Below are 13,524 nucleotides of genomic sequence, written 5' to 3'. Positions count from 1 at the left end.
GGCCTAGACCCTTCTGATGAAGGGTCTAGGCCCGAAACGTCAGCCTCTCTGCTCCTATGATGCTGCTTGGCCTGCTGTGTTCATCCAGCCCTGCACCTTGTTGTCTCGGATTCTCCAGCATCTGCAGTTCCTACTATCTCTACCTCCAACTCGCTTGGTTGTGAAACTCAAGTCAGAAAATACCTTAGCAGATATATCCCCAGGTGATTTTCTATTGATTTTAGCTAAATGACATGATTTCCTGGAAATGCTGTATTTTGAACATTTATAGAGTCAGAGGTATGCAGCATGGAAACAGACCCTTCGGTCTAACCAGTATACACCGACCATGTTCCCAAACTAAACTAGTCCTACTTGCCTGCATTCGGCCCATATCCCTCCAAACCTTTCCTATTCATGTACTTATCCAAATGTCTTTTAAATGTTGTAATTGTACCATCACTTTCTCTGGAAATTCATTCCACATATGAACCACACTGTGTGTAAAAAAAAATTGCCCCTCATGTCCTTTTTAAAACTTTCTCTTCTCACCTTAAAAATATGCTCCCTAGTTTTGAACTCCCTGCCCTAGGGGGAAAAAAAAAGTCTGACCTTCACAGAACTAAAAATGAAAATCTATTTTACAACCAAAGTTTTCAAAAAATTATGTATTAAGAGCCTTCATCACACCAGCAAATTCTATGAATGCCAGAGTGACTACAAGCTTCCAGTTTCAGTTATTTTCATGGTCCGGCACTCCCAAGTAGCCTAGTTCTTTCCTCCCATAAACAGGTTTTTTTTTCAGAACTGATCTTATGGAGAAAATGTATAGGTCAGGTGGTCACTCAGAGGAATAGCGTAGTAATCTTGCAAATATCAGTAATCCTTTTAGGTGTCAGTTAAGAGACTGAATTGTCAAAGTACTCAAACCAAAAACACAAAAATGTAGACAAAAATAACTAAAACAAATTTACAAAAACATAAGCAGATTTCAAGATTTTAGTCCACAAAAGATATTTTGGATGCTGTGGTGCTCCTTGTTAACAATGGTGGTAATAAATGTACATCATTGATTATGCTTGGTAATAAAGTAAGGGAATTGGCTCATCCTTTGATACCACAAGTGGCTTCATTGAGCCAATGGTCATGAAGTAATTCATTATTGCCCTCTCCCAATTTCCATGGACCGCTGCTGAAAATGTAAGTTAAAAGGGGCTCAACCATGATATTACCCAATCTGCTGACACTGCTACTGGACCTGTGCCTACCATGAATTACCATCTTCTGCAAGACGTAGAGAAAATTAGACAAAAAGGAAAAGCAAAGAAAATTCTGTAAGCTCATTACTAGTAAACTTGAACTTTCAATTATGACAACTTGAAACATAATTTTATAAATTGCATTTACAACACTATTAAGAGTCAATTTGCCTTACCAAACAGTCCAGGAGTCCAAATTGATCACAATACAATGTGCATCCAAGCGTGCAGTCTGGAAATGCTTGAAAGAATGCTGATCTTTTGAGTTTTGACTGCAACCCTAAGAGTAAAAGACAGACAAAAAAAATGTGACAAACAAAACGTGACAATCTCCTAAGTTCCTAATCTTAATAGGTTTCAGGGTTGCCTGCATAATTTAGTCAAGGAGAATGGTCAAATTTTTACTTTTACTTGAACAAGTATCCAAATATCTTCAGCTATTGTCCAATATACCATCAACTTGCTTTTATATTACAGCTTATATGTGAAAAAGTGTCACAGAATTGTAAACAGCTAAAAATGGATGCCATTCCAAACAAGATGTTAGGAAAGGTAACAAAAAAACTTCATAGGAGAGAAGTATGAAGTGTGGTGCACAACGCAAAGGGTTGGATTTTAAGAAGAGATAGAGGTTTCGAAGCAGAAAATTTAGATTGTTTGAAATATGGGCCTTGATTGGCTGAAGGCACAGCCAACAATTGAGAGACAAAGGGATAAGGAATTCCAGAATTGGAAGAACAGAGTTCTGGATGGGAAGTGTGGGGATAATGGGAGGTTACAGAGATACAGAGAATTTTAGGGTCTAAGAGCCAAATGTAGGTCAACAAGGACAAGGATTGTAAAATCATTAAATCATACAGCTCAGAAGGGGATTTACAGATATTGTGTTCACGTTGGTTCATTGAAAGAGAAGTCATGCTTTGTTCCACACCACCACTTTTTGTTCTTTTGTATTTGTTCATAGGTTGGCAAGGCCAATATTCATTGCTTGTTTGTAATGGAGGCTGTCGTGAGTCACTGTCTTAAACCACCACAACTGATGTTGTTAGGAGGTTGTTAAGGAAGGTGCTCCATGATTTTGGTTTAGTGATAATGAAGGAAGAGTGATACATCTTCATTTCAAGATGGTGATTCACTTTGAAAGGAACTGGTTGGTGTTCCTATGCATCTGCTTCTCTTGCCCTTCTAAGTGATGGTGGTCAATTTCTCAATCCTCTTTGGCTTTGGTGTGGTGCCAGATGACTGGAGGATAGTTAATGAAATACTGTTGATTAAAAAGAGAGAAAGGGATAGACTGAGTAAATACAGGCCAGTCATCCTAATCTCAATAATGGGAAATTTATTGGAAAAGATTCTGGTGTATAAAATCATACTATAATTTAGAAAGATGCGTATTAATCAAGGGCAGTCAGCAGGGAACATATTTAAGGAAGGTCATGTCTGGCTAATAGGTTAAATTTTTTTTTTAGGGAGATAATAAAGTGGCTCCTTTGAGAAGTACATTTGATTTGGTCCAATGGGTATTAGCAAGGCTTTTGATAAGGTCCTGCACAGCATACAAGTCACAAAAGTGAAAAGCCATAGAATCCAAGGCAAAATGATTCCACAACTGACTCAGAGGTGCAAGGTAAAAGGTCATGGTCAATGGATGCTTTTGTGAGTGTAATTCCGTTTTCTGCAGGGATCCCCAGGGCTCACTGCTAGATTCTTGCTTTTTGTGCTTATGTAATCAAATGATTTGGATTTGAACATAGGTAGTAAGATTATGAAGTTCACAGACAATACAAAAATTGGCCATTGTTGATAAGGAAAAAGATATAGATTGCCAGAAGATATCAATGCATGAATCAGGTGAGCAGAACAGAGCTTAGGGTTTGTCTTCTTTTGAACAAAGGGAGATATATTTGAAGTACATACACTTAAGAGATTTGTGAAGAGTGGATAGGAATATCTCAAGCCCTTTGGTTCAGAGGTCCATAAACAAAAGGCAAGTATTAAAGGTAAAAGATAGGAGGTTGAGAGGAAAATTTGAAGGAAAATTGTTTTCATACAAAGGCTGGTGGGATTTGGAACTCACGGACACACCCAGTGAATGTAATGGAGGGGTCTGGGTCAGCCAGTAAGATACGATCAGCCTGTAAGATACGATTATGTGTATGACCACAGCATGATTTTGTCCAACTATTTTGGTATAACTCCCCAGATGATTATACCATGTGCCTTACCAATGCCTAGGTCAATGCCAAGTAGTTTGCCTGGTTTCGTTCTTATACAACTTTGCTGCAGTGGTTTGATAAACTGTGTGGCATCCAAAGCCATTGCAGATTAATTAAAATCAATTAAGAGTCAACAACATTGATGTACGTGGTGGCTGGGAAAACGTCAGTTTATATTCAGAAAAAAGGAGGGGGATGGGGTAGGGAGTAAATGATAGGATAGAGCCTAAAGAGAGAGAAGAGCAGTTGGACAGACAAAGAGTTAATAACAATCAGGCTGGGAAGGTGAATAGTTGTTAATGGGGAGTATTAGTGACTAACAACAGGAGGTGTGTAATGGCAGGCCTGGTGTGTGGGGTAGGGGGCTTGGACATGGGAGAGTTTAGGCCCTAAAATTATTGAACTTGATATTGAGCTACAGATAGTATTTTTTTGTGATAAATATACTGTTAAGTACAGAAACCTGGTCTGTGCTTCCTGTCAACCTGGGTCTAAAAGATAGGTAAGTTGGGAAGCTATGCATATTTTAAAAAAATCTTTAACTTTTATGACAACCCTGGGAATAGCGAGGATTAATTTTGAGCATGCTACACCAGCGAGGCATAACAGTAAGGATTTCCAATAATTTCCCTGCTGTAATATTAGATTGACTGACCTGCAGTTTCCTGATTTATCCTTCTCTCCTTTCTTGAATGATGGTGTAACACTAGTAACCCTGCAGCACTATTCCTCCATCCAGAAAGGATTGAAAATTTTTAATCTATACCTCTGCCACATGCACTTAAATTTGTTCCAATAAACTGGGATGTATTCCAACCATACCAACAGACATCAATCAGCAATGCTTGGGAAATGAGGAAGTGAATAACCTACCATATACCTAGTTTTGCATGTGATAAAACTGCAGCTCATTCAAAACGGACAAGCACTTCAAAATGACAGAGATAGTAAAGGACTCTGGAAAATGAGGGAGAAGTACAATTCCGTATTATGAGCATACATGTGTGCACTGTTGGATGAGATGGACAAAGCAATTAGACAGAAAGGTAAGATAGAATCCAAAGGAACTTGGTGACACAGTTGTGGAAAGAGAAGCTATTATTAGAGATGTTCTGACTACCACCGGATAAGTACGAATGAAATCAAGAGAGAGTCCTACCGAAGTGAACAAGGGGAGAGATTTTTCTTAAAAGGAGTCTTCAATGAATAATATGTCAAAGGTTACAGAGATATCTCAATAGTAATTTCTTCTTTAGGGGTCATTTGATAAATGTGGTTATGTTCATTTACGCTTCCTCGTGAGGCTCACAATATAAGCAAATATTTCTATTTACATTTCATCTTAAAAGTGGCATCTCGGGCAGTGCAACATTCTCAGTACTGAACTGGATCAGCCTTCATTTTTGTGTTCAAGTTCTAGAGTGAGACTTGAAACTGAAAGCATCTACCTCAGAGGCAACTGTGCCACAGACAAAGCCAGAGCTATCATTTCTACCCACTTTTGAGAATGTGCATCAGTGTTCATGATCCAATTTGCCTGGATCTATCCATCGAAATTGAAGGACATGTTATAAGGTCACCAATTTTGCTTGTGGAGACCTTCAGTCTTGCATAACTTGGAATTCCTCCAAATATTGCAACCTTTATACTTGTATATTTCAATCCCAGTTCACCAGGAAAATTATAGGTCAGGTTTTTGCTGGTTCTACAAAACTGCAACTCCTTGGTTTCTTTACCATTTAGCTTAAATCTGTATCATCTATTTACAAACCCATCTGCCACCAGGAAAAGTTTCTCCTACTTTAGCCAAGTCCCGAACAGCAGAACAGAGCAAGGAAGACCATATGTCGTTCAGTTGCAAAGGTGGATAAAGGTCGCGTGGGAAGTGGTCCAAAATCATGCTGACAATGACCGTGCTCAGCCCCATATTAAACAAAGTCTTACGCAGTGCTGTGATGATGGAGATTTGCAACAAGCACAAGATTGTGAACCCGGAAAACCCTAGTCAAGATTCTGCTCACAAGTGACAGATGTATGAACTCATCGGAAACCTGTGTTAGGGCAGAAGCGTCTTTGGTCAGCCGCAACTGTGACTAAGCACTCCTTTTCTGAATACCCTCTGCTCACCGCAAATGCTGAAGGGGCTAAAAAAAGGCATCAAAGATTTAGATCATCATTACTCTTCCAAATTTAAACACCTCACATTTATCCCCACATTACACTTCATCTTCCACACATTTGCCCCTCACTCAGCTTGATTAAATCACATTGAATCATCTCTGCGTCCTCCTCACAATTCACCCTCTCACCCAGCTTTGTGTTCTGATGGTTTATGTGCTGATGACTGTCTCCAGGTCCTCCTCTATTCCACTCATTTAACTAAGCAAGTTATTGAAACTTTGCCTAGGTTAAAAGGCAGCATCACTTTAGCAATAAGTCATGACTGCCTTGCACACACAACTAGTGGCATTCATATGTTGATGAGGATTGGAAGAAAAGTGACAATGAATGATTGCAGAATTTCAAGCTCTAAACAATCAAGAGTTATCTCATAAAATTAATTTTAGCTGAGATAAGTCAATGATGGTGTGAATTGTAATGGTATGTGAAAAGAATAGGTTTGGTGAGACAAACAATCATTATTTCATGAACAGTGTATTACTTAAATGGAAAAAAACTGCAAGACAAAAGGGCTTGGAGGTGCTTATGCACAAAACATAAAGCTAGCACATGGGTACAGCAAGTAATCAGTGCGACCACATCTGGAATACTGCGAGCAATTTTGATCCCCTTATTTAAGGAAAAATTTTATTTCATTGGGGACAGTTCAGAGAAAGTTCAGTAGGATTATTCTTGCTACAGAAGGATTGTCTTATAAGCAAAGGTTAAACAGCATGGTATTATACTCATTGGAATTTAGAAGAATGAGAGTTGATCTCATTGAAACATACAGGACTCTTAAGGGGCTAGACTGGGTAAATGCCGAAAAGATGCTTCCCCTCGTGAGAAAGTTTAATATCAGAGGGCTTGGTCCCATAGTTATGGAGCACAAATTTAAGACTGAGGTGAAAAGGATTTTTTTCTTTCAAAAGGTTGAGTCTTTGGAGCTCCTTGTGTATATTTAAGGCTGAGGTAGATTCTTGATCAGTAGGTAATCAAGGGTCATGGGCACAGGGCAGGAAAGTGGGCGTGATGTATGCTGGATCAGCTATGATCATATTGAATGGCAGAGCAAATTCAAAGGGCTAACGGTCTGCTCCTATTTCAAATTGTTTTATGGCTTAGTCATCCTACAAATTGAACTTTCAAGTACAAATTAATTCTGTAGAAGAAAGGTTTAGATTTAGATAAAATATTATAACATTTTATGCTGCTCACCTGGTAACCACATTTCAGACACATCCAAATATTTGGTGAAACGTCACGCTTTTCATCATGTACTTTCAAACTTCTGACACACTCTGTGCAAACTGACCAGTGGTTTTGAGTAACTGCCTTCTTCACTTGGATCAGATCCACTGCTCTTCCAATATGCTGGCAGGTAGAACCTTAAAACATAGACAAATATATGGAATTTAGAAAACACAAAAATCTACTTTGTATCTAAATTTTGCTTTGATTTAGTTTATAGCAAGTTGGAATATGCTTACATAATACAAACCCTAAATGGTATACATTACACCTGCAGTGCATTGGCAAGTTCCTTTGTAATAATTCAAACTGTTGCTTAAAAGACAACTGCAGTAGTAATCAAACATTTCATTTCAGCTTCAACTTACATTCTGCATTTGTAGTATAACAAATCACACAAGACGACATTTGGTTCTCCACAGGAAAAGATGCAGATCTGTTTCACTACAATGCAAATGCCAAATCATTTATGGATCACTTATGCACATGATGGAGCCAATGTTTAAATTATTCTTATTAATATGTATATATTTTCATATGTACATATGCTCTGATTTTAAATTATAAATCCACCATTAACAAGACAATAGCACAAAGAACAGCCCTCCCCTTCACACAATCAAAATTTGAAAACAACAATCTACTGAGTAAAACATAGCAGAGAAACAACCAAGTTTAATGGATGTAAAAGTACAGAAGACAAGGACTAGAAATGGCCAGTTTAGACAACACACATTAGCTGCACTAAATTTCTAACTAGACAATGGGCAATAGTAAAAATGACGCACATTTTAGTGGTGCAGTTGTAAAGCAGACAAAAATTGCACCCAAGACTGGTATGTCCTTCAAATATATAGACAGTGGTACAAGTACACTAAACAACACTGAAACTAACTTTGTGATATCAAAATGTTATATAAGCAGTTTAACTGTAAAAACAGTGCTGGTTTAAAACTAATCCTGACTACTGATGCAAATCTAACTTGATGACAGCGTGGTCACAAATGGACCTTTTAATGCATATTTCATCCTGCACATTGCATTACGAAAGACTTATTAAATCAACATACAGGAGGAAGAGGTCAATTCTGTGGAAAGACAGAAGTCAATGATACAATTTTCACTTGCTTATAAGCAACTCATGTCAATTTTCTATCACAGATGCTGGTTGATCCGCTACGTATTTTGAACACTCTCTGCTTGTATTTTAAATTCAGTTACTTCAAAGTAACAATAAACAAACAACCATAAGAACGTCATACTTTTAGTATCACATCAGCTACAAGCTTGAATAGAAAATTTTAAAGTCCTGCAGTTCTTTAAACAGCACACCTAAATCAGTAATGTTAAAACCTAAAGTTTTACAGAACAACTGAGACATTACAAGGGATTAATGCACCAAGTTTACTGCAATGTTACAATTTAAAATGTGCATTAGTACATGGGAGAGGCTTACTCTCAAAGTACGGATTGCTCAGAGGAAGAACAATTTAGCAAGATTTGTAAGTTGTCTTTAAAAAAGACTTCAGTAGTGCTCATGATGAGTATTCAATTGTAATTTGTACTGGTTTTGTCTTTTATTCAATTGTACACAATAATCTTCCCAACCATGAAAAATATCACTAAATAAAAATAAAAACTGTCTTACCTGCGACTTCATCAGAAGAATCATCATCTTGATACCTCTCAGGCCTTCTGCACTTTTTCGTCATTTCGCCATTACATCGGGAAGATGGGTCTTTTACCCTCATCTGTCACTGATAATTTAATATGCCACATGAATAGCTTCACAACAAAGCACAGGTACAAGAAACTGAACACAGAGTCAGTGAATAAATTTTTAAATTAAAAACTAAGACCCAGAATGCAGGGCTGTTTAAAGTTTAAAAGAATGGGCTTGAGATCACAGCTTTTTCAGAACATCAGAGCAAAATAACTTGAGGGCAAGGACAAAGATTATTCTTTTACAATGCTCTGTGATAGCAGTCCCACTTAACATCCAAGTATGGCTATAGTACAAGAACGTAAAGAAACACAGTTTGTTTGAATTCAATGCAATTATTTGACAACACTTGCAAAACTGATCCATCACATAAAGTAGAATCATACAATTCCACCTCAGAAAAGTATGTTTAACCCCATTATCATAAACGAATAAGTACAGATAAAACAATTAGATACTTTATCATAAATAAAAACAAAAAATGCAATTGTTGCTCAAAGGTTGTCCAGCGCCTTTAGGACCGGAACTGACAATTACTACAGGCTTGCAATCGCTGAACGTGTCAATTGCAGGCAAATTTAGTGAAGCCATATGAATGGCAAGAGGAAAAATTATTACATGACCAATACCAAAAGCTAAAGGTGTCTCTTTTTTCATGTTGCAATGCTTACTTTAAGCATATTTTTGTTTATCCCAAATCCCATGATTTATCAGTTTTACATTGTATATCAAGAAATAAAAAAATCGGAAGAATCAGTAAAAATCAGATAGCTCCAACTAGTTCTGGAGATGCTTAAATTTTGGGCTTCTACTTTCCCCCAATATGTAAACTAACCGTTTTGGTATCATTAGATTTAGAAATTGATTCAATTGAGTATTTTTTCCGAACCTAAATTGGTATGGACTGGTTTAATAAACGTATTCCTCAAGCTTTAAGAAATTCAAGGGACTTGTAACTATGGCAACTTGCATCCAAAGTTTGAAAGTTTGTTGCATTATTTTTAAATCCCCAAGAAATCGTCGTAGTTGATATCTAGCACGTTTTTGTTTTGCAAAGTTTTATCACAGAGTTAGTTTTGCAAAAAAAGTTAGCTACAATTTGTAAAAGTCCCGTCATCGTGACGCGCTTTTATAACAATCCCCTCCGCGCAAAATGAAGTTTCCATATAATATCAATTTGCAGTTTTAGCAGCAGTGCTGGAGATGATAGCACCTTAATAGTGGAGGTGCCCCGGGACACAAAACTAAACGTAATTGCAAACCCCCAAACCAACCATATTTCAAGTTATGGTGCTTAAAAAAAAGGACTGCATCCAAATAGCACTCAATCAGTGTAAATGGTGCACACAAAACATGGTTAAGATTTAACACAGTATAGAGCTGGAGGAGCACAGCAGGCCAGGCAGCATCACAGGAGCAGATAAGTTGACGTTTCGGGTCAGGACCCTTCTAGATTTCCCCGCAATGCTGCGAGCAGAGACTCCAAACATTACCTTGCTCTCTCTCCAAGGATGCTGTCTGACCCGCTATGATCTCCAGCATTCGTTGTTTTCAGTATCTATTTTAAGACAGCAGTTTATTTACGGGAAGAGAGTGACTGTTCAGAAGACGCGGGCCTTGCTCGGAGGCTTTTGAATACTCATTGAGTGAAATTGCGACGCCTGCTCTCGAACCTTTTGGATTGGTCTGTCTCACACACTCTCCGCTCTCGAAACGGGTTAGCACCTGAAATGTTAACAGTTGGCGCGGGGAAGCTGTATGAAGACGGTGGGCTTGGCGGTGATCGGGAGAAAGGCGGAAGGGAAAGCCTCTAGCCACTGCCCTTCCAGCAGCTTCAATAGGCAGAACCCGGCGGACCAGCACCAAAACTTGCAATGGCTGCAAATCCCAGCTGCTGACTCTTGAGGTGACCGGAAGTCAGCGATACTAACACCCCTTCCTCCTCATTAAACAACTTTTACCGGTCAGAAGGTGAGACCTCCAGCTGATTTCCGTAACCGAATACGTGCTTGTGAGCGAGAGCGCATGTGCTAGTTTTCACCTTTCCCTTCCCCCATCGGAAATACGGTTCCTACTATCTCGGTTACTTTGAGCCTGGTGGCGGTTGGACTTAGAACGTTGGCCCGGGCCTCGAGAGCGTCTCGGTCTCGCAGCATGTCCCGTGTATTGGGCTTTGTCTCGGCGCTGCTGCTGCGGGCGGTGTACCGGGCCTCGGCAGTCGAGGCCTGCCGACAACTTAGAAACCAACGGCCTCTTTCTTGGGGTGAGTCAGAAGGGTTGGAACGTTAACTCTATTTTCTCTCCAGAGATGTCTGCCGAGTTTCTCCAGCAGTTTCTGTTTCTGTTTGTTTCGGATCACCATGTTCAATTCGTTCCATATTTTAGCCCTAACTACGGGCGGGGCGAGCGGTGTGTGGTGTTGGAAGCGAGTGGATCGTTTTCTTTTTCCCCACTGGGAAACGTTAAAAGCTGTGTGGACTTGATGAATATCTTGGCTCGACGTTTCAATCCATGCACTTCAGCACATTGTCCAAACTGCCATTCCCATTAGAGCAAAAAAGCAAAGTATTGCGGATGCTGGTAATTTGAATTAAAATAGAAAATGCTAGAGAAACTCAGCGGATCAAGTAACATCTGTGGAAAGAGAAACAATTAACGCTGGTCGGGATTAAAAGTGTACCCATTCACCTTCAGATGGCTTCCATGCTGGAGACTCTTGGACAGGGGCCTCCTTTTCATACAATCATCTAGGAATCCAATCGCTGAGATGATCTTCGAGAAAAGCTTCCACAAATGTTTCCTCAGCAATATCACACTGCTTCTTGTTACTGAGCCAATTTTGAGTCTACTGCTACTCTGTTTGTTACATGGGCTCGAACTTAGACAAACAGTATGGGTCTTTATCCATGTCTGCCACATCAACTGCATTACCCTCATCACCCTTTCCATAGCTCATTAAAACCTGAAGCAAATGTAGTTAAACACAATTTACCCATCTCAAATCCTTTCTGGCTGTCGTAGAAACAAGCAGCAAGAGTTTGCTATTTGGCTTTTGAGTCTGCTCTGCTGTTTAATGAGATGGCAACAACCTTCTTCTTCCCCTCCCCCCGAACCCCAGTAATCTCACCCACTTGAGTAACAAGAATCATCAGCTTGTGTCTTGAAAATATTCAATGACCCTATTCAAGCACCGTTTCAGGAAGTATCCTTAAGGCGCTCAACCCTCAGAAAAATTTTGTCTCATATCTGTTTTAACTGTGATGTCCCTTATTTTTAAACAGTGACCTCTAGTTCTTGATTCTTCTGTAAGAAATACCCCCTTCACATCTAATCTGATTTTGGAGGTGCTGGTGTTGGACTGGGGTGGACAAGGTCAGAAATCAAATGACACCAGGTTATAGTCCAATGGGTTTATTTGTTTGAATATAACTTGGTGTCGTGTGATTTCTGACCACATTTAATTTGACAAGACCCTTCAAGGTATTATACTTCTGAATCAATCACTTCTTTGCTTGAGTAAGACGAGTAACTTCTTACTCAATGTTCCGTCTAAACAACATTGTTGCGTATCTGTTTGGAAGTTCTATGCATGCCAACAGTTTTCACAACATTGAATTCCAGTTTCAGAACCTGCTGCCACACAGACCTTTCACGTTTTGAGCAATGGAAAAAATGGAGGGAATGGTGATCTTATTCTAGTAAATTCCATTGGATATAAGCCTAGCCTGTCCAGACTGTTTTCTTAAAGAAAACCATCAGCCCTTTCCAGATATTAGTCTAGTGAACCTGCTCTTAACTGCTTCCAATGCATTTATGTCCTCCCTTAAATAAGGACCAGTGTTGTACATAGTACTCCAGACGTAATCTCATCAATGTCCTGGAAAACTGAAGCATAGCCTCCCTTTTTTATTCCATTTGGTTTTTTTAATCACTTGCTGCATCTGCATACTAACCTTTTTGTGATTTAAACATGAGGACACCCAGGCAATCTCTCACTTTTCAGAATGGTTTTTTTTTCAGTATTCCTGCCAAAATGGACAATTTTACATTATACTCCAATTGCCAGATATTTGTCCATTCACTTAACCATTCTATATCTTGCTCATGTCCTCTTTACAATTTACATACCTGGTTTACATTGTCATCAGAAAATTTGGTGATCATATCTCCCATGACTTCATGGGGTGGTGGGGGGGCAATGGCCTAGTGGTATTATCGCTGGACTGTTAATCTAGAGACCCAGATACCATTTTGGGGACCCAGGTTCAAATCCCGCCACGGCAGATGGTGGAATTTGAATTCAGTTTAAAAAAAACTCTGGAATTAACAGTCTAATGATGACCATGAATGCATTGTCGATTGTCAGGAAAAACCCATCTAGTTCTTTAGGGAAGGAAACTGCCATCCTTACCTGGTCTGTCCTACATGTGACTCCAGACCCACAGCAATGTGGTTGACTCTCAACTGCCCTCTGGGCGATTAGGAATGGGCAATGAATGCTGCCCAGTCAGTGACACCCTCATCCCATGAAAGAATAAAGGACAAGTCATTTGCATAAGTTGTAAGGATTGATGTCTCATTACTGATCCCTATAGTGTACTAATTACATCTTGACAGCCGAAAAAGGTACATTTATGCCTACTCTTCATGTTTGCTAGCCAGTCACTTGTCCTTGCCAATATGTTACCCACATACTATGAGTTTCTGTGACAACAAGGTGCAGGGCTGGATGAACACAGCAGGCCAAGCAGCATCATAGGAGCAGAGAGGCTGACGTTTCGGGCCGAGACTCTTCTTCAGAAAAGGGGGAGGGCAAGGGGGTTTTGAAATAAATAGGGAAAGAGTGGGAGGCGGATAGAAGAGGGTTAGAGGAGAGGATAGGTGGAGAGGAAACAAACAGGTCGAAGAGGCGGGGATGGAGCCAGTAAAGGTGAGT

General features: G+C 39.4%; 2 protein-coding genes across 11 annotated transcripts in view; one reads left to right on the top strand and one right to left on the bottom strand.

The window, feature by feature from the left end:
* usp45 (ubiquitin specific peptidase 45) overlaps positions 1 to 10,817 on the bottom strand; it is a 132,273-nt gene extending 121,456 nt beyond the window's left edge. For 5 of the 10 annotated variants that reach the window (XR_007262177.1, XM_048597504.1, XM_048597511.1 and 2 more), the window contains exons 1-4: positions 10,082 to 10,573; positions 8,514 to 8,622; positions 6,833 to 7,002; positions 1,415 to 1,518 (exon numbers count right to left, since the gene is read on the bottom strand). Coding sequence is in view for 9 of the 10 variants with exons in the window: in XM_048597504.1 (XP_048453461.1) it covers positions 1,415 to 1,518; positions 6,833 to 7,002; positions 8,514 to 8,616 (377 nt within the window). In the remaining variant the exon portion in view is untranslated. Of the gene's footprint in view, positions 1 to 1,414; positions 1,519 to 6,832; positions 7,003 to 8,513; positions 8,623 to 10,081 lie in introns of all 10 variants that reach the window. The other 5 variants (XM_048597507.1, XM_048597506.1, XM_048597509.1 and 2 more) reach the window with 5 other exon arrangements.
* tstd3 (thiosulfate sulfurtransferase like domain containing 3) overlaps positions 10,742 to 13,524 on the top strand; it is a 19,955-nt gene continuing 17,172 nt past the window's right edge. Inside the window, exon 1 of the mRNA XM_020527852.2 lies at positions 10,742 to 10,851. Within this exon, the coding sequence (XP_020383441.1) occupies positions 10,743 to 10,851 (109 nt within the window). The 5' untranslated portion in view covers position 10,742. The remainder of the gene's footprint in view (positions 10,852 to 13,524) is intronic.

The sequence above is a fragment of the Rhincodon typus genome, chromosome 5, assembly GCF_021869965.1.
Source record: "Rhincodon typus isolate 14 chromosome 5, sRhiTyp1.1, whole genome shotgun sequence".
NCBI classification, from domain to species: domain Eukaryota; kingdom Metazoa; phylum Chordata; class Chondrichthyes; order Orectolobiformes; family Rhincodontidae; genus Rhincodon; species Rhincodon typus.
The sequence above is the reverse complement of the archived record's forward strand: the minus strand, read 5'-3'. Positions and strand labels throughout refer to the sequence as shown.